The sequence below is a fragment of the Macaca mulatta genome, chromosome 7, assembly GCF_049350105.2.
Source record: "Macaca mulatta isolate MMU2019108-1 chromosome 7, T2T-MMU8v2.0, whole genome shotgun sequence".
Taxonomy (NCBI): Eukaryota; Metazoa; Chordata; class Mammalia; order Primates; family Cercopithecidae; genus Macaca; species Macaca mulatta.
Window position 1 is genome coordinate 179,249,314 of NC_133412.1, and position 19,735 is coordinate 179,269,048.

The 19,735-nt window shown below is 52.2% G+C and overlaps 1 long non-coding RNA gene and 2 gene segments (V, D, J or C); 1 reads left to right on the forward strand and 2 right to left on the reverse strand.

Moving 5' to 3' along the window:
• LOC144330500 (uncharacterized) overlaps positions 1 to 18,035 on the forward strand; it is a 108,204-nt gene extending 90,169 nt beyond the window's left edge. For both annotated transcript variants that reach the window (XR_013396756.1, XR_013396755.1), the window contains exons 7-8: positions 12,893 to 12,979; positions 14,273 to 18,035. This is a non-coding gene — a long non-coding RNA (uncharacterized LOC144330500). The remainder of the gene's footprint in view (positions 1 to 12,892; positions 12,980 to 14,272) is intronic.
• LOC710905 (immunoglobulin heavy constant gamma 1-like) overlaps positions 1 to 19,735 on the reverse strand; it is a 287,235-nt gene that overhangs the window by 66,899 nt on the left and 200,601 nt on the right.
• LOC106995637 (immunoglobulin heavy constant delta-like) overlaps positions 4,789 to 19,735 on the reverse strand; it is a 727,209-nt gene continuing 712,262 nt past the window's right edge. Inside the window, 7 exon segments of the C gene segment in view lie at positions 4,789 to 5,122; positions 5,406 to 5,563; positions 8,315 to 8,638; positions 8,942 to 9,265; positions 9,997 to 10,059; positions 13,507 to 13,608; positions 14,092 to 14,400. Coding sequence covers positions 5,114 to 5,122; positions 5,406 to 5,563; positions 8,315 to 8,638; positions 8,942 to 9,265; positions 9,997 to 10,059; positions 13,507 to 13,608; positions 14,092 to 14,400 — 1,289 coding nt within the window.

Below are 19,735 nucleotides of genomic sequence, written 5' to 3' on the forward strand. Positions count from 1 at the left end.
CTTATTTATAAACATTTATTTTATTGACATTTATCTTATTTATTTATTTATTTTTTAGTTGGGGGTCTTGTTGCATTGCTCAGGATGGCCTGAACTGGGCTCAAGCAATCCTCCCACCTCAGCCTCCTGAGTAGCTAGGACTATAGGCGTGTGCCATGTCACCAGGCTTAATTAATTTATTTTTAACAATTTACCTAGATTACTTATGAAAATTGAGATATTAGACAAAGCTAGCCATCACTGAAATTTATTTCCCTTTTAACCATTCTTATAGCCTGTGATTATTAGATGTTCACTTAAGTAAGAAACTTAGTTAAGTGTATGGGTATTTTGTCGATAACTCAGAAGATACAGCTGTTTTTATTAAGCCAGTCATATTAAATTAGTCTTTTTTTTTTTTTGAGATGGAGTCTCGCTCTGCTGCCCAGGCTGGAGTGCAGTGGCGCTATCTTGGCTCACTGCAACCTCTGCCTCCCAGGTTCAAGTGATTTTCCTGCCTCAGGCTCCCAAGTAGCTGGGATTATGCACACCACCATGCCTTGCTAATTTTGTATTTTTAGTAGAGATGGGATTTTGCTGTGTTGGCCAGGCTGGTCTCAAAGTCCTGACCTCAAGTGATCTGCCCACCTTGGCCTCCCAAAGTGCTGGAATTACAGGCCTGAGCCATCGCATCCAACCAAATTAGTCTTATTTATCAAAGATCATATAAAGATTATTCTGTTTTAGGATGGGTTTATAGTTTTATCATCTTTGTGTCAAACCCTGACATCTTAAAACATCTATTAGAGACAAATATAAAACTGCCTGATCAGTAAACTCAGGCAAAAATGTATGCTGACAATTCTGAGAATATTTGTATTTTTATTTTACCAACAATTTAAAAAGTGATTTATTTATTAAAGATATACTTAAGTCACATGAACTAAAAGGCATTTGGGTTAATTAGTATATAGTTTTTATGAATTCTCATTTATTTAAGCCAATCTAAATAGAATCCCTTAATAGATTTTTTGTTGATGATGCCAGATTTTACCATGTAGATACAACATACAACATAATACACATACATATGCATAAACACACTTAACCACATACACACACAAATAAAGACATTATAGCTTTCATTTTAGAATTTTGGTCATGAGATAATAACACAAATCTATCAGTTTCTAAAAGACACGTCAATCCAAATTATGTTTTTGACAAAACTGGGACTTGTTCACATGCTAAACTTTATTTGTCCTGATAGGTAATCTAATGAGGGCCATGGATCAGAATTTTGGGTTTCTGCATTAAAGCAGAAAACTGCATTAAAACAGTGTCTGCATTAGTTTGATTTCAAAAGACCTTTTTCAGTTTTAAATGAATTTAAGGTTAAATTTTCAGTGATTGTGTTTTAGCTAGGACTGGCTGAATTCCATATGAGAAACAAAAATCTTCAGCTAGTCTATACTAGTAACAGATCTATATTTTGGTTGCTGGTCTGATTTTCTGGACTAGACAATGCATGCAGGGAAGCATTTTAGCAGTGTTTTTCCTTTTTCTGGCACCTGTGTGGCAAAGCAAAATTTTTATGGCAGACAGAGATACCTTGTATTACTGCTCTAAGCTCGAGATTTTGGCCTGTTCTATCTGAGAGCCTAATTTCTATAAATATTTACCTAGTTATTTTCTTTTAGACTGTCAGTCCTTCAGTTAGCTATTCCATCAGCCTAAGCAATTGTTAGCCAGGCAAACCTAAATTTACATTTTCAACAGAAATGACTCTTAGATCTAGGTCATTGGTTACCATAAAGCTGTTGTAATTTGTAAAGCCATTAATTTAAAACCTTTAAGAAACTTTAAAACATCTTGGGCCAGGCGCGGTGGCTCAGGCCTATAGTTTTAGCACTTTGGGAGGCCAAAGCAGGCGGATCACTTGAGGTCAGGAGTTCCAGACGAGCTTGGCCAACAGAGTGAAAACCCATCTCTACTAAAATACAAAAACTAGCTGGGCATGGTGGTGAGCGCCTGTAATCAGCTACTCAGGAGGCTAAGGCGGGAGAATCACTTGAACCCGGGAGGCAGAGGTTGCAGTGAGCCAAGAAGGGAACCACTGCATTCCAGCCTAGGTGACAGAGCAAGACTCCAGCTCAAAAAACAAACAAACAAAAAACAAAAACCAAAAAATCTTGACTGGAATGCCGTAACCAGTGAGTTTTATTGCAACGTGAGTAAAAACATCAGCAGGTTTAAAGTCGGCAGAAAAAAAAAAATAGAGAGACAGAGGAGTTAGGAGGCTCTACATGGTGACTACAGTTGCAGGGTTTTTGTTAGAGAGTTGGAACAATGACCATTTGAACTCTTAAGTTTTCCTTGATGTAATTTGCCCATTAGTTTAAAAATGAGCACAAGGATGTAGCCAGCGGGAGTCCCAGAAAACTTGGCATGCCTTAATATTTAAAAACCATTCCCCTTCTTAATAATCTTTTTACAGTAAAGAACATTCTACAGATGCTATGAGGCCACGCTGGCAGTTTGGACTGGTGCTTTAGATGGTGGTGACTGCTGTAGCAGCTTTTAATGAGCCAGCCTGTGCCCACCATTTAGAATGTTTGTTTTGCTCTCAAAAGATTTTTAGAAACAAGCAGAGGAAAAGAGCCAAATCATTGACAGATACACACAACCACAGCAAAAAAAAAAAAAAAAAAAAGGCAAGATAACGGTGCTCACAAAAATGTTAACCCAAGCATGCATATCCAACAAAATATTAAATGAGGCATACAGAAAGAGCCAAAGTCACCTCGCCAGAGAAGACATCCCTCAGAGACAGAATGCAAACTCTGTAGAAACCAGAGTACTCAGACCGGAATGTCTTTATGCCAAACAGGACTTGCCAGAAAACACAAAAAGTCTTTTATCATTCCAGGAGGGACATACGGTCCTTTATGAAGGCAGTCCAATAACCAAAACAAACCCGACCTAATATTAAAAAAGCATTTTCTAAAAAGAGGGAGGGTTTGGCCTGAGAGAAGATTGAGTAGGTCAGAAAAAGCAAGCCGTGGAAGCTGAGAGCTCAAAGGGCTCAAGTGAATATGCACACCGGCCCCAGGAACTGCTGATTCCTTCCAGCAGTGATCCTTCTCCACATCCCACTTCTGACTCCATTTATCTCAACCTAAATAACAGAGAAAGGCCCTCTAAAAGAAAAATGTATCTATTTGCGGATAGAGCATTGCAATGGGATATGCCTGCCATAGTCAACTATGTATGTATTCAGGGAGGCAAAGGGAGATCAAGGCTTTCAAAGGAAAAGTGAGGAGGATTACATGATTGTTTTGAGATAATTACCCTTGCTACAAGGACCAATAACAAAGGCAATGCCAGTCGGAGGTTGGACAGGCCGTTGCTGGGAAGATGTCCTCACAGAAATATTTTCTGTGTAAGGTTGTGATAGCCTTTGTGCCAGTTGCAGTTTTTGTAGAGTCTTTTATAGTAGTTTTTGTTATCAAGTGTTTATGGATGAGAACCCACTTCTCTTCTTGGTCTTCCTAGGCTCTATTTGTCAGGGATTAAAAAAAAATAGGTGACTCAATTTTGATTCTGATGACTTCCACATACTATAGACATAGTGGCTCATAAACAACAGAAACTGATTTCTCACCGTTCTGGAGGCTGAATGTCCCAGACCAAGGCTCCAGTGACTCAATTTTGATTCTGATGACTTCCACATACTATAGACATAGTGGCTCATAAACAACAGAAACTGATTTCTCACCGTTCTGGAGGCTGAATGTCCCAGACCAAGGCTCCAGCAGACGGGTGTCAGGTGAGGCCTGCATCCTAGTTCATAGACAGCATCTCCTCACAAGGGAGAAAGGGTGAGGGAGCTCTCTGGGGCCTCTCTTGTAAGGGCGCTAATCTTCTTCATGAGGGCCCCACTTTTATGACCTCAGCACCCCTAAAAACCCCATCTTCTAATACCATTACATTGGAGGTTAGGATTTCAGGGAGAAATGTATGAATATATGAATGTATGAATTTCAGGAGGACACACATGTTCAGCTCACAGCAGACGATAACAGGAGGGCCGACCAATACCCGGATCCTTGCTGAGCCCCTTTCAGATAGAATTTTACTCACTTGTCACCTCACTCTACTTGACAGGTATTTTCACCCCATTCTGATGAGGAAAGGGAGGTACAGCGTTCAGGCTCTTGCCCACAGTCATGCAGACAGTAAGAGGTGCAGGCAGATACACACAGAAACAGCTCCATATGCAAGGTTGTTCCTGTGCCATCTTCTCATGGTGTGTGCATGTGTAAGTGTGCATGTCTGTGTGTATGTGTGTGCATGACCATATGTGTTTTGGATGCCTATGTGCACTTGTGTGTGTGCAGGTGCACGTCCGTGTATGTGCATGCAGATGTGTGTGTCTGCAGACCAGCACATGCATGCCTTGTGCGTGTGTGCCCATGCCTGTGCATCTGCCTGTTTGCACGCATGTGGGTGTACTGCATGTGTGTGCATATGTGTGAGCTGTGCATATGTGTATGTGCACATAGATGTGTGTGTGCATGTGTGTGCATGTACAGGTGAGCGCGCATGTTTGTGTTTGGTGTGTGGAGGGGCGTTTCTTAGCCCATAACTTCAGAGCAGGGTCTCTGCTCAGTTCTTGCTGTGACAGCTTTGGCTATTGTGTTCCCTGTTGCTGCTGACACCCCAAACTCCCTGCCTATTGCCTTCAGCTCCCTGTGTCCTTTAACTTCAGGTGAATCCAGGCCGCTGGGACAAAGCACAGGAGGCAGGTGAAATGAACCAAAGCGTGTTTATGGGGAGGCCGGGGGGTGCAGATGGGACTAGCTGGCTCTGGGGGAAGCACAGGAAGGAGGCACAGGGGTTAGGGCCAGGGCAGGGGTGCTCCGCTTCACCTGCGGAGTGATGGGTGCCCGTTCCCCTGGTCTAGAAGACTGGGTTCTGTGGCGGACAGAGGGGAGCTGGAGGCAGGGGCTGGTGCATTTTCCTGCGTACAGCAGAGTCCAGGGTGGGTCCTTTCTGCTCTCTGGCATCCACGGATGAGGCACAGAGGCTGCTTCCCTTTTCTGCAGGTACAGGGCGTCCTGCTCTTCTAGGGCTACTTCACCTGCAAGACAGCCCCTGGGGTCAGACGGGGGCTAGAAGCCTGAGGGGTGCAGGGGCAGGGGAGACAGAGGAGCAGGGGAGGGGGTGCTGTCCTTTATCCACAGGGTCAAGAGGGCCTTCGGCAGTGTCCACAGCCCACAGTGGGCCTGCATGTCCTCTAGGCTCCCTCAGCCCTGCCTCTGCCTGGTCCAAGATCCCCGGACCAGCTCCGGCATGTCCCCCGGAAGGGCACCTTGCCCCGTACCCACCCCGAGGGGCACCGAGAGCCTGGCGGCTCCCCTGACCTTGATGAAAGTGACAATGCCGCTATAGAGGAGGGTGAGGACGAAGAGGGCCACGAACGTGGACAGGGTGGTCCACAGGCTGCCCATGTCATCCAAGGTCGTGTAGTCATCGCTGTTCTCATCCTTGCTCTGAGGGATCGGGGGGGTTGTGGCCAGGTCTGGGGAGGAACAGGGGCTGAGTGAGAAGCTCCCTGGTCCTGAGGGCCAGGCTACTCCTCCACCCGCCCCACACAGGGTGGAGCTGAAATGATGGCGAGTCTTTCCAGGAGGCATGGTTATCTCCAGGGAGCTCCCAGCCTCGCCCTCTTGCTCATCTGCCCCCTTGACAAGCCTCTGCCCACTGGGTCCTCCCCGCCTGGACATGTCGCTGCCCTGAGTGGGGCAGGCAGACAGAACCATAGACTCTCGTGGTTTGGGCTCCTGTGACAAGGGTGATGGGAGGCTGGGGCACTTCTGCACACCTGCACACTTGGAGGCCTTCTTTAGGAAGTGGCCACTGTGACAAGGTGTGGAAGGCAAGACACAGCCAGGCAACAAGGACAGAGTGGCTTCTCCACGGGGGGGAAAGCAGATGCCCTGAACTGGAGGGGCTGACCCAGGAGGGTGGAAAGGGGCCCAGGAGGGGAGATCCAGGCAAGGCGATTTTATCCCAGCAGCAGGAGGGAGCCATGGAAGGGGCTAAGCAAGGGTCTGTCACGAACAAATGTGTGTGTAAAAGGTAATCTGCAGCTGGAGACGGTAGTGGGGCCCAAGGCAAGCCCAGGCTGGGAAAAACACTTCCGTGGCCAGCACAGCCCCCTCCATGAGGAAGAGCCTGTGGGCGGGCAGGAAGCATTGACAAGAACCAGCCACGTCACAGATTTCCTAGTGTTCATTCAACAAGCGTTTATTGTGGTTGTACTGTGAGCTCAGCCAGGGCTGCTGAGTGGCGGGTGTGGACGGATCTGTTCCAGGGATCATTTCACGGGGCCACGGTCTGTTAAATCTAATAACAAAAAATTGGCGTGTCTTTCTGTTCATATCATTTTTCTAGTATTTCTTACTGCATTTTACAAAGGCATTGTTTTGTGAAGAACTGGAAATTTAGAAAGAAGCTGGATTCTCTGCCACAGATAACGTGAGACACGTGGAACACACCATGTGTGGTCTGGGTGGGTCAGAGAGCTCCTGCCCTGCTCTCTCAGGTGGAGGCCAGGGTGCTCAGATACCTGCACCCCGCCTGCCCACGCACATACAGGAGCCCCTCCTAGCACCAACTCACTTCCTCCTCACAGCAGCCCAGGACGTGGCCCCTGCTGGCTCAGCAGACAAGAGGGGAAATCGAGGCAAGAAAAGCACAGGGGCTTCCTTGGACCAAGGCGCCAGGGTTCTCCGGGATAAGCCTTAGCTCTAACCACTGCACCGTCTGGGCCTCACTGCTTGGGAGGGAGACTTGTGCTTGGGGGTATAAGAGTTCACTCAGATATCCTAGGTATACACGGGTACACACACACACACACACACCCCATAGTACTGCAAGCTGGGGCCCTGGTGTGTGGTGGCAGGGCAGCTTCCAGTCTCTCCCAGGTCTGGCCAGGTGGATGGTCCAGCTCACCTGTGAGATCTCAGACTGTGCCTGGAGATGACTGGACAGCTGGGCTTGGGAGCCTGGGGGAGGGTCAGCGTGGAGCCCATAGTGGGGGGTGGACAGGCAAGGTCAGGAGGCCATGGCAATGATGGGAATCTGTAGGCCAAACCTGGGCCCCAGCACAGATGGTGCCCCGAAGGGGAGGGGGCAGTGGACAGGGAGTCCTGGCCCCTGGTGGGCAGCCATGGGCTGGGGCTGCAGCTTCAGGGGAGACCATCTGTTGGGGACAGGGAGGTTGGGGGACTGAGAAGCAGCTGCTGCTGCAGGGGGCGTGCCTGAAGGGTCAGGTGGGGCTGCTGCCCCACAGGCCACCCACTGCTGTGGGGCCCATCTGTGTGAGGCAGGCAGGATCAGACACTGTCCTCGGAGGGGGTTCTCTGTGAGGCCACCTCACAGGGTCACTCTTCGGGAAGGCCCATGCTGGGTCAGGGCTGCTGGCAGCCCCTGGGGCCAACAGAGCCTGGGACAGCCCTCAGCCCTGCCCCTGATTGACTTGGGTGTCTTCCTTTCCCTGGCTCTGCAGAGCGGCTGGGCGCCTGGCTACAGCTCACACCTGGGGCCCTTCTGCGCCTCCCTTGGCTAGACAGCTGGGGCACCGGCAGCAGGCCCTGAGCAGAGCGGACACCCTCTTGCTGTGTGCACAGCCCCTCATGGCCACCAGGTCCCACTGGGGCCATGCTCGGGCAGGGGCTGCACTGGTCTGGGTGCTATGCCTCAAGGGGGTGGCAAAGGGTGGGCCTGGCAGGAGGCTGGGAGCTGTCACTCTGGGTTGGCGCCCACTGTGGGTATGTGTGGGGCTGACCTTTCACTGGGCACTGAGCCCAAACCTGACATCTGGGGGTCTCTGGAGATCCCCTCTGGCTCCCAGAGGTGCTGACTGTGGTCTTGACAGTCAGATGTCCCCAGGGAGGGCAGCTGCTCAGGATGACCACATTCACGGTCACACCAAGGAAGGCCTGTGCCCAGCACCCAGCCACGAGGAGCGTCTTGGCAGGAAACCACCACTCCTCAGGGCATGGCGAAGGGTCGTATCCATCTCTTACTGTGCTAGCCAGCCTGGGCCAGCACGTGGTGTGGCCAGTGAGGATGGGCGCTGGGACACCCACGGCCCAGGAGTACTGGGAAGCCTTTGCTCCTGCCAGACACCGAGAAGGAGCCTGTGTGCCCCGGGCAGCATAGGCCTGCCCCTGCCCAGTGCCCCACCCCTGCCCAGTACGGAGTCCAGCTCCTTATGGTCCCCCACAGAGTCCCCCTCCCAACCCTGGGCCTAGGGGTGACTTACAGCTGACATCCAGGCTCCGGCTGGCGTTGAGCAGAGTCCTGGAGTCCTCGTGGCTGACCACACACGTGTAGGTGGCTGGCTGAGGGCTGGTCGGGCCTGGGACACGCAGCACACTCCAGGCCCAGAACATGGTGCTCCCGGGCTGTGGAGTGGGGTGCGTGGTGGCAAACCAAGAAGTGTTCACCTCGCGCTGGTTCTCCAGCCACATCAGGAGGATGTTGGGGGGCGAGAAGTCAGACACCTCACACAGGAGCCATGAGGCTGCTTCCGGAGGGTCAGACGAGGCCAACAGGTTCAGGGAAAGCCTGACGGGTGCCTGGGCAGCTGCAGGGAGGCAGGGGAGGCTGTCAGGCTGTGGCCACAGGGGGCGCTGCGGGGAGGCAGGGGAGGCTGTCAGGCTGTGGCCACAGGGGGCACTGCGGGGAGGCGGGGGAGGCTGTCGGGCTCAGGCCACAGGGGGCACTGGGAGAGAAGCGGGGCCGGCCAGGGTGCTGGTGCCTCCCTTCTCCTTTCCTGTGAAAGATGATGGGTGCTGCTGGGGCCCAGCTGGGGTCGTGGCCCTGGGGCAGGCGTGGGGGTCGGCAGGCTGCGGGCACCCTCATCTCCCCACCTGGGAGCCGGCCTCACCGGGTTCTCTCAGCGCCATCAGCTTCTGGGATGGGAGGCTGGGATGGTTCAGTGTGCAGGTGACGGAGGTCCCCGCATTCCACAAGGACCTGGGTAGGGCCAGGCGGCTGTGCTGGCTCTGGGAGCCGTTGCTGTGCTGCTCCAGCGGCCCCTCCTCCATGCCCCCTTTGGGGACCTTCCCGGCCACCTCCCAGGACAGGTGGGCATCCTGCAGGTCACTGCCCACCACGAAGCAGGTGAAGGTGACTTTGTCTTGGAACCACAGGTCCTGCAGGGCCGGGGGCAGCAGGTAGACGCCGAGAGGCTGGGTGTGGCTTGGACACTCTGCGGGGGAGACCAAAGGAGAACAGCTGTGGCTGGACCCTCAAGAGCAGCTGGCTCCCGCCCCGGGCGCTGCACAGAGCTCCACAGCAGCCTCCCCATGAGTGTGGGGCCTGCCTGCATGGCCACGTGCACCGACCCTGTCTCCAGGAGCTGGGGGGTCCATGGGCAAAGACCCGTTGGGCCATGGGCGGTGCACTCTTGGTCACTGTCTGGCCCCAAGGCTGCTGCCGGCTCTTCCCTGAGCAGACTTGGGGCTTCGTTGCTTCCAGAGCTCTCTGCTCTGTGGCTGCCAGGCCGGGACTCATCCACAGGCCGGGTTTTTTTCTGGTGCCGTCTCCCTGCAGGGACTGACTTAACCACTGGGCTCTCCTCCCCCCAGCTTCTGGCCAGGTGTGGCTAGTGGAGGGCACTGGGGAGGTGGCAGTGTGGGGGACACCCTGGTCAGAGGCACAGAGGCTGCCCATGGAGCCTCCTCCTCAGCCTGCCCCCGACCCATGTGGCAGAGCCCTCTGAGGGGCTTGAGAGGCCCCACGCTTCTAAGAGCTCCTTCCTCAGTGCTCCCTGAGTTCGGGGGGACTCTGACTGTCCTCGTGGGGGTCCTCAGGGGTCATGAGCTTCTAAGTGTCCAGGGCCCATCCACACAACAGCAATCACTTCTATAGTTTAGGGTGCCAACGGCCAACTAGTTATTGGGTCATAGGTGTTTTGACAACCCAGGGGTCAGAAAAAACCTGGGGTCTTTGTCTCTCCCTCTTGTTGTTCTTTCTCCTCCTCGTCCTCCTTTTCTCTTCTTCCTAAAAATTTTTAATTGACAAAAATTATATATGTTTATCATGTACAACACAATGTTTGAAATATGTGTACATTGTGGAATGGCTAAATCAAGCTAATGACCATGCATTATCTCACATACTTGTCACTTTTTGTGGCAAGAACACTTAAAATCTATTTTCTTAGTGGTTTTCAAGAATACAATCCATTGTTACTAACTACAGTCCCCATGTACAAGGAATGTCCTGAACTAATTCCTCCCAACTGAAGTTTTGTGCCCTTTGACCAACATCTCCGCAGTCACCAGTGCCTGCTCCCTGGCACCCACCTCTCTACTCTCTGCCTCTAAGAATTTGCCTTTTTAGCATTCCAAATGTAAGTGCAATCATGCAGTATTGCTCTTTCTGTGCCTGGCTTATTTCGCTTAGCCTAAATGCCCTTCAGGTTCATCTACATTGTTGCCAATGACAGAATTTCACTCTTTAAAAATTTAAAGGCTGAGTAGTATTCCATTGCGCCCCATATATACCACATTTTCTTTACCCGTGCATATGCTGAGGGTGCTTAGGTTGGTTCCATATCTTGGCTTTTGTTACTGGTGCTGCCATGAGCATGAATGCAGATGTCTCTTCTAAATAGTGACTTCTTGCCCTTTGGCTCTGTCGCCAGCAGTGGGATTACCAGGTGGGACGGTACTTCCATGTTTTGTTTTCTGAGGAAGCTCCATACTGTTTTCTAAGATGGCCGTACTAATTACATTCCCACCAATAGTGCACCAGGGTTCCTTTCCTCCACAGCCCCACGAACATATGTTAAGTTCTGTCTTTTTGGTGATAGGAATCCTAACAGCTATGAAATGATATCTCATTATGGTTTTAATCTTAATTCCTCTGAGGGTTAGTGAGGTTGAGCACTTTTTCGTGCATGTATTGGCCATTAAGGTCTTCTTTTCATAAATGTCTACTGAGATACTTCACCCATTTTTAAATTGAGTTATTTGTTTTCTTAGTACTGAGTTGTTGAGTTCCTTATACATTTTGGGTATTAGTTCCTTCTCAGTTGTAGGGTTTGCAAAGAATTTTCTCTCATTCCATAGGTTGTCTCTTCACTGTTGATTGTTCCCTCTGCTGTGCAGAAGCTTTGAAGTTTGACGTAATCCCATTTGTGTATTTTTGCTTCGGCTGCCTGAGCTTTTGGGATCATACTGAAAAATTGTTGCTCAGACTAATGTCATGGAGTTTTCTCCCTATGTTTTCTTCTAGTAGCTTTATCTGTTCAGTTAAACCTTTAGACTGTTTTCTTTTTTTTTTTTTTTCTTTTTGAGACACAGTCTCACTCTGTTGTCCAGGCTGAAATGCAGTGGCACAATCTCGGCTCCCTGCAACCTCTACCTCCTGGATTCAAGTGATTCTCCTGCCTCAGCTTCCCGAAAAGTTGGGATAACAGGTGTGGGCCACCATGTGCTAAATTTTGTATTTTTAGTAGAGACAGGGTTTTGCCATGTTGGCCAAGCTGGTCTCAAACTCCTGACCTCAGGTGATGCGCCTTGCCTCGGCCTCCCAAAGTGCTGGGGTTGCAGGCGTGAGCCACTGGCCTAGACTGTTTTCAATTGATTTTTGTGTAGTTTCAGTGGTCTGCACATGGATATCCAGTTTCCTGAACAGCACTATTTATTGAGGAAACTGTCCTCTCCGCATTGTGTTTTCCTGGTGCCTTTGTTGAAAATCAATGGACTGCAAACATGTAGATTTATTTCTTGGCTCGCTTGTGTGTTCCGTGGGTCTGTGTGTCTGTTTTTATGATGTACCATCCTGTTTTGATTACAACTGCTTTACAGTATGTTTTGAATTCAGGTACTGGGATTTTTCATGCATTGTTCTTTCTGCTCAAAATTGTTTTGGCTTTTGGGGTCTTCTGTGGCTACATATGTGCGTTAGGATGGTCTTTTCCACTTCTGTGAAGAATGTCATTGAAATTTTGGTAGAGACTGCATTGAACTCCTCTTCTTCCTCTTCCCTGTTTTTCTCTCTCCCTCCCCTCTTTCTCTTCCTCCTCCATCCCACTAAAATAAAGACATTTCTAGGCCACACAAAACAGGCCCTGGCTGTATCTGGCCTGTGGGTCACTGTCCACGGGGTCATGCCATAACCCTGGCTGTGTCTGGGTCAATTGGGTCCTCCAGGTGGGGCAGTGCAGACCAGACCTGAGGGCTCAGCTGCTGAGGTCAGCACATCTCAGGCCACCTATGAAGGGTCATCTTTAACTGGATGCTCTCCAGGCCCCAGGGCAGGAGGCCCTCGCCTGTCTGCACCCCGTATTGTTGTGGGAAATCGAGGTGCCAGGAAGTAGCACTGTGGTCTGAGTAAGAGCACTTGGCTGTCTTCTTGAAGGCTGCCCAGGGGAAGGCCCCTCCAACAGCAGAAAAGGCGGTGGGGTGAGTGACTTGGCTCCAGAGCTGGTCGCCAGTGCACTCAGCTTGTTTTGTTGCTGAGTCTCCACTGCCCATGAGGAGGGTGGAGAGGGACAAGTGCAGATGCCTAGGTCAGGGAGCAGCTGCCCTCACCTTTCTCACGGGAAGCTCTGGCCCCTGTGCTGTGTCCATCTCCCTGCATGCAATTGACCCACCCCAAGCCTGGGAGCTAGGTATGTTTAGAGATGGGAATGTCGTGTTTCTGCACCTGCAGAGTGGAGGCAGATTCTTGCTCAGGGTGAGGGCACTGTGGCCACTCATCCAGGCAGGGGCCACCATGGCTGTGCCATGCCCTTGTCAGAGCTTGACCCACACCCCAGAGGGTGGGTGAGGGATAGTCATTCTGCCTGTTGGTCCAGCCCACCTACTGCTGCTTCTCCTAACAGCCTCCTGCCCTACTCAGAGAAGGTCAGGCACGTACCTGGGTTCTCCCGAACACTGAACCCGTCCCCCTGGCCACATGGACATCTCAGGTGGGTCAGAGTCACAAGCCTCAGACTTCTCAGATAAAGTTCCTGGTGAGGACCCTCTTTCCTTTGCCATTCTGAGGTGGCAGGCAGGGTGAGGGTGAGAAGCAGGCTGGCCATCAGGACCTAACACTTGCAGAGAGCCAGGCCTGGGGCAGGCAGGAGGCGAGGGTCACGGGGAGGGGCTGCTGCAGCCCAAGTCACCTGTGAGTCTGCGAGCCAGACTGCCTCGGCAGGGTGGCTCTGTGTGAGGCTGCACTAAGAGCCCATGCCTCAGCCCAGCGAGGCAGAGCTGGGTCCATGGGCCAGGGAGCCGGCTCAGGTCTGCTCTGGAAGTCTGCTGGCTGTTTGGCATCTGCTGTCCCACAGACTGACTGGCTGTAGGTGTTTGTTAGAGGTCAGTTCAATGTTCCTTTCCTTACCCAAAGTGTGACTTGGAGACTCAGACAAGGAGTTATGAAGGGCTGCCTGCAGGAGGCAGCTGAGGAATGAGCAGGTGGGTGGGGGTGGGGTGCAGGGAAAGGGCTTCTCACCTGTGTTCCTGTTGGTGGCCGGGGGTCTGGTTGCTTTGGAGAGGCCGCCCTCTGCTTGGGGCTGTACAGTGGGCACTGAGGGGTACTGTGCCTTTGGAGACTCTGAAATCCAAGGAACAGTGCAGGTGAGGGTGAGGGCAGAGGGCATGGATCTGCCCATGCCCTCTGCCCATGCCACAACCCAGAGGCTGGGTTGTGGACAGGTAGGTGGGGGGCACAGGGAGCCAGGCAGGCAGAAGGCAGGGGCCACAGCATGGGGTGGGAGCTTGGCTGTGGGAAGCCCACTCGACAGCCACCTTTGCTGGGCAAGCTGCCTCCGTGCATACTGGGGGAAAGGTCTGGAAGGAAAGAGATCTGAATGTTGGGAGATGGGGCTGCAGAGAGAGGGAGCGGAGGGGCTGAGGGAGAGGGAAGGGGAGGTCCAGTGGGGTGGATACAGGGTAAGGGGGGAAGGATGTACCCCGAGGGGAGAGGTGGGGGTTGCCTCACAGCCCAGCCCTTGCTTCTGTCTTTGTGGTCGGGCCCTGAGTGGAAGGTGCTGGGGATCCTGGGGGACCCTTCTAGGTGCTCTCCGGTGCTACCTACCTGGCCAGCGGAAGGTCTTCTCCTTGCTTGTATCGCTGGGGGTGTGCTTGACGGTGCATTTGTACTCGCCTTGGTGCTGTTGGGAGAGGGGTGGGGTGGGGGCGAGCTGGCTGCTTGTCGTGTAGCTGCCCTCTCTCTCTGTCTCAGGGAACATAATCTGGTTCTGGATCTGTGTCCCCAGGTGCCAGGTGACAGTCACGGACTTTGGGTTGTACCCAGTTATCAAGCATGCCAGGACCACAGGGCTGTTATCCTTTGGGAGTTGGCACGCTGACGTGATGGGGAACACATCCGGAGCCTTGGTGGATGCTGGAAGACAGACACAGTGGGAGTCTGAGGTTGGAGGCTCTGAGGACAAGGGGCAGGGCAGGGCAGAGGTCCCTGGCAGCAGAATGACAGGGGAGCCAGAGAGAAGGGGTCCAGGAGGAGTTCCCAGGTTGAGCAGGGCTGGCCAGGTGGCCTGTGCACGCGAATGTCCCGACTGCTGCTCCTATCAGCATGACTGAGTGGGACCCGTGGCTTTGCGGACACTGGGCTGCTGTTGCTGAGAGCCCTTGGAAGGGAGAGGTCTTCCTTCCAGAGGCTTTGGTACCCCTCTGGGCATTCCTGGGACCTCCACCTTCCCTGCTACCCCTAGTCTATCTGGGAACCACTTCCCTTGGGCCCCTGAGGGGAGGAGGGGCCCTCAAGCCTGGGAATAATGGGCCTAGGGCTGTGTGGCCCCCCTGCCCAGGCCTCCAGCCGTGGGTCCTCAGCTGCTCCGCAGGGGCCATGGGGTCCCTGTGGAGGGCCATGCGTCTGGTCCTCTGAGTGGCTCCAGAGGAGCTGGTGGGATTGGATCCTTCTCTCCCTAATACCTGGCCCCAGGGGCTCTGCTGCCTGGGACAAACCCATGAGCTGGCCTGGCCCCTTGTAAGGGGTGTTATTCATGGACAGCAGGCTGTAGGGTGGCAGGTCCCAGAATGTGTGGCTGCCTGCTGGGCTTGGCTCTCAGCCTCACTTTCCTGGAGACCTGGGTACCCAGGGCAGCTGAGCAAGTGCAGAGTTCTTGCCTGGGTCCCTGGTGGGCCCAGGTGCTCCGTCTTAGTCTAACCTTCTACTCACCCCCTGCCTCTACCCACATCTTCCCACCACCACACTGACTGCTCAGGTGGGGCCAGTTGTTCCCGTTCTTCAGCCTGGTACACAAGGTCATCCGATGTGGCGGTGGCCCCATCCTCCTTCCCTTCTCCCTTGGGGCAGAACCTGCCGCTCTGCTTTCCCAAACACTGGATGACCCTCCTCTTTTCCCCATTTACATCCTTTTTCCTGGGATTTTCTGAGCAGGATTGTCAACCCATTGTCAACCCTCCACATCCTAGGCAGTATTCATGGCCCACCTCAGAGTCTTCCACCTGAACAGAATCTTCCACCTCTGGGGCCTTACCAGAGGCACCTTTAACATTCACATTTCTAGCAACATTCTGTTTATGACAATTTATGTATTCTCTAAGATGACAGACGTTTTCTCTATAGCTCTCCTCTTTCTTTCTGAGCCCCCACCAGGATCACCTTTAATGTCCAAATTTCTACCAATAGTCTTCAAGGAAACCGAGACTTTTTCTAACATGCACCTCAAAACTCCCTTCCTAATTCCCTTCCTTGAGCCACCTCTTGGACTTCTCTGTGCTATTTTCACTTTTCCCTGAGGTTCTGGGATGTCAGCCCTGCCAGGCCTCCCTCTACAGCACCACTGGTGAGACACTAAGGATGGGTCTTGTTTTGGGTTGAGTTGTGTCTTCAAATAAATGGACGTGTTGAAGCTTTGACCTGTAGGGCCTCAGAATGTGCCCTTCTTTGGAAGTAGACTTTTGCAGATGCAATCAAGTTAAGATGAGGTCACGCTGGAGGCGGGTGAGCCTCTGATCCAATATGGCTGGTGTCCTTATGCAAAGGGGAAACTTAGACAGACATGCACACAGGCAGAATGCCAAATGAAGGTAAAGGTGGAGATGGAGGAGCTGTTTCCAAAAGCCAAGGAACACCAAAGTTTCCCAGCAAACCAACACAATTCAGGACAGAAGCCTGGAACAGGTTCTCCTTGCCAACCCGGAGGAACCAACCCTGCCCACAGCTTTATCTCAGACACCTGGCCTCCAGAAATGAGAGAGAATACATTTCTGTTGTTTCAGCCATGCAGTTGTGGTACTTTGTTACAATAGCTCAAAAGAAACTAAAACAGATTTGGCTTTAGAAGTGGGGTGCTGATTTAATCAATACCTAAAACTGTGGAAATGAATTTGGGATAGGGTAATGTGTAGAGGTGAGAAGAGTTTTGAGGTGCATGTTAGAAAAAGCCTAGGTTTCCTTGAAGACTATTGGTAGAGATTTGGACATTAAAGGTGATCCTGGTAGGGGCTCAGAAAGAAAGAGGAGAGCTATAGAGAAAACGTCTGTCATCTTAGAGAATACATAAATTGTCACAAACAGAATGTTGCTAGAAACGTGAATGTTAAAGATGCCTCTGGTAAGGCAACATGTTATTGAAAATTTGAGGAAAGGTGACCTTTGTTATAGTGGCAAAGGACTTTGCTGAATCACATTCTTTTTATGGTAAGTAGGACTTACAAGTGATGAACTTGGATGTTTAGCTGAGGATATTTCTAAGAAAAGTGTTGAAGGCACAACCTGATTTCTCCCAACTGCTTATAGTAAAATGTGAGAGGAGAGAGATCAGTTGAAGAAGAAAGTGTTCAGTAAACAGGACCCACAACTTGAACAGCTGGCAAATTCTCAGCCTGTCCAATTGTGTGCTCTGGAAACAAGGCCAAGGATGTGTCTGGGCAATAATTTGTTAAAGAGATTGGAATCATGACTTATGGATCCAATCAAACATCTCAGCAGAAACCAGGAGTAGAGATGAGGTTATTGAGGATATAACTGTACAGGGCTCTCTTGTCTGATGACTCGAACCCCGATGAATTTCATGGGAAGCTGACAAGGCTTTTGTGAATTATAAAACAGCAGAAACAATGCCAGGTTGGATGGAAGGGGAAGGAGACCAGACACAATGAAGGAAAGGTGACTTTGAGATCAGAGCCAAGGATGAGGAGGCTGTGGGGGCTCTGACCACCATGGGCCAAGAGCATGGGGTCACCCCAGTGGACCTGGAAGATGGAGCATTGACCCAGGAGGATGAGCCTTGAGTCTTAAATCTAATGCAGTTTTCCCTGCTGGGTTTTGGGCTTGCTTGGGACCCATGGCTCATTACTCCCTTTTGATGTATACCTTTCAGAATGGGAATGTCTATCCTATGCCTGTCCCATCATTGCACTTTGGAAGCAGGTAGCTTCTTGTCCAGTTACAAAGGTCCACAGATGGAGAGGAATTTCACCCCAGAATGAATCTCACCCTGGGTTTCTCCCACACTTGATGCAGGTGATATTTAGCTGAGATTGTGGACTAAGAGTTGGTGCTAGAAGGGGTTAGCCATCTTGGAGATGCTGCTATGGGATTCAGAAGTTTCACATGTGAGAAGGACATGATTATGAGGGGAGCAGAGGCAAAGTGTCATGGGTTAAAGTGTGTTCCCCTATAAATTCATGTATTGAAGTCCTAACCCCCAGGACCTCAGAATGTGACCTTGTTTGGAAACAGTCTTTGCAAGTGCAATCAAGTTCAGATGAGGTCACCCTGGAGTAGGGTGAGCCTCTGATCTGATATGACTGCTGTCCTCATCAAAAGGGGGAATCTGGGCACAGACAGCACGTGGGGAGAATGCCCTGTGAAGATGGCGCTGCTTCCACAAGCCAGGAGCAGCAGAGACAGCTGGCAACGCCCAGCAGCCAGGAGAGAGCCTGGGACAGAGTCTCCCGTCACACAGAGAAGTCAGCCTCACCGAGGCCTCCATCCCAGATGCCTGGCCTCCAGAACCAAGACAGAATAAACTTCTGTTGTTTAAGCCACACAGTCTGGGGTGCTGTGTTGCCAGGGCCACAGCTAATGGATATGGGTGTTGTTCTGAGCTGCCAGCCCCACGGCCTGCACGAGGCCTCCCTGCCCGAGCCCAGCACAGTCTCCCTAGCCCCCTGGGTGTGCCATGGGCAGTGTGGGACCCCTCACTCCGTCCTCCCCCAGCATGGGAGGTTGAGCCCATGGTAAACTATATGGGGTGAAGCTGGAGCTGGAGGCTAGGAGCCAACTGGGAGCCCACGGCCGGAGGATGGATTTCCCCAGGGACCCACATGTGCATCTCTACCTGCCTCCTAGACATTCTCTCTGAGGGCAGGGCTGGTGCCAACTCGGGGATCCAGCAGGGTCACAAGGGCGAGCCAGGTCCTTGTGGAGAGCACAGTGGGAGGGACACAAGTTGTACCCAGCAGCCCCCAGATGTCCGTGACAGCTGGCTCAGAGCAAGTGCCAGGCTGCTCCTCAGAACCTGAAATGGCCTCCTTCTGGGCCCCCAGCTTTTGAGCCCTCCCAAGACGCCATCCTGGATGCTTCCTCCAGTACACTTCTATGGCCTTGGGGTCTGCCCAGTCCTCCGGCCTGGTCCTTTCCCCTCAACCACCTGACTCCAGCCTGGTCTCACAGCCACTGCTGTCCTTGACTTTGCCATGGACTGTGGGTCACCTCTGGCTGGCTGCACCATGGCCAAGTGAGCCCCCTGGCATGAGCCTCCAACTTCTGCTTGGCTGCCATCTCTGAAAAAATCCCCTGTTCTTTGATCCTGCTCCTACCAACCTGGGGAGTCATTTTTTGGCACTGCCCAAAGCCTGACCACCACCTGCCCATCTTCAGGGTGATGGTGGAGACTTACCCTCCCCACCATGTATTCCCTAATGGTTCCTAAGGACCACACGGTCATGCCCCCCAGTCCTCACCCACAAGGGGATAACATTGGGAGCCTGAGCATCTGGGAAATGATGAGGCCCTCGTGATGGGCTTAGCGCCCGTATGAAAGAGACCCCGAGAGCTCCTTCACCCACTTCTGCCGCGTGAGGATGCAGTGAGAAGGTGCGTATCTGAGCCGGGAACTGGCCTTCACTAGACGCTGAAGTTGCCGGCGCCTTGATCTTAGACTTCCAGCCTCCAGAGCTGTGGGAGGCAAATGTCTATTGCTCAAGCTTCCCAGCCGATAGTGTTTTGTGATAGTCGCCCAATTGGAGTAAGACACTGCGTCACCCAAAATTTTTGCTCCAACTTCCACACCCCTGCCACGGGCGTGGCTGCAGCCAACCCACCCCTGTGCTTCTGTGGGGTGCAAGAGGCCCCCACACTGTGCAGACAGGGCCACCTGCTCTCGAGGGCTCAGCCCATGCCTCCTGGATCCTGGTGGCATGCACCAGACGTCACGAAGGTTTGGGGCAAGGCCAAGACCTATCTGGGCTTGCTAGGAACGGCGGCAAGGTGACCCGGGCAGTTATAGGCTCGTGGAGCACACACAGAGGCCGCCGAGGCCTGAGCCCCAGTCTCCCAATTCAGGCTGTGCTTGGGGGACCAGGCCTGGAGTCCTCTCCTGCTCAGTTGCCCTCCTTCCATCAGGCTGGGCATGCCCCGAGTCTGAGTCTGGACCACCTGCTCCTGCGGCCCCTTTCCTGGGCCCATGGCTTTCCTCGAAACCCCTGCACTGACCCAGCGCTCTTTTCCACAGCTGCCTTTGAGA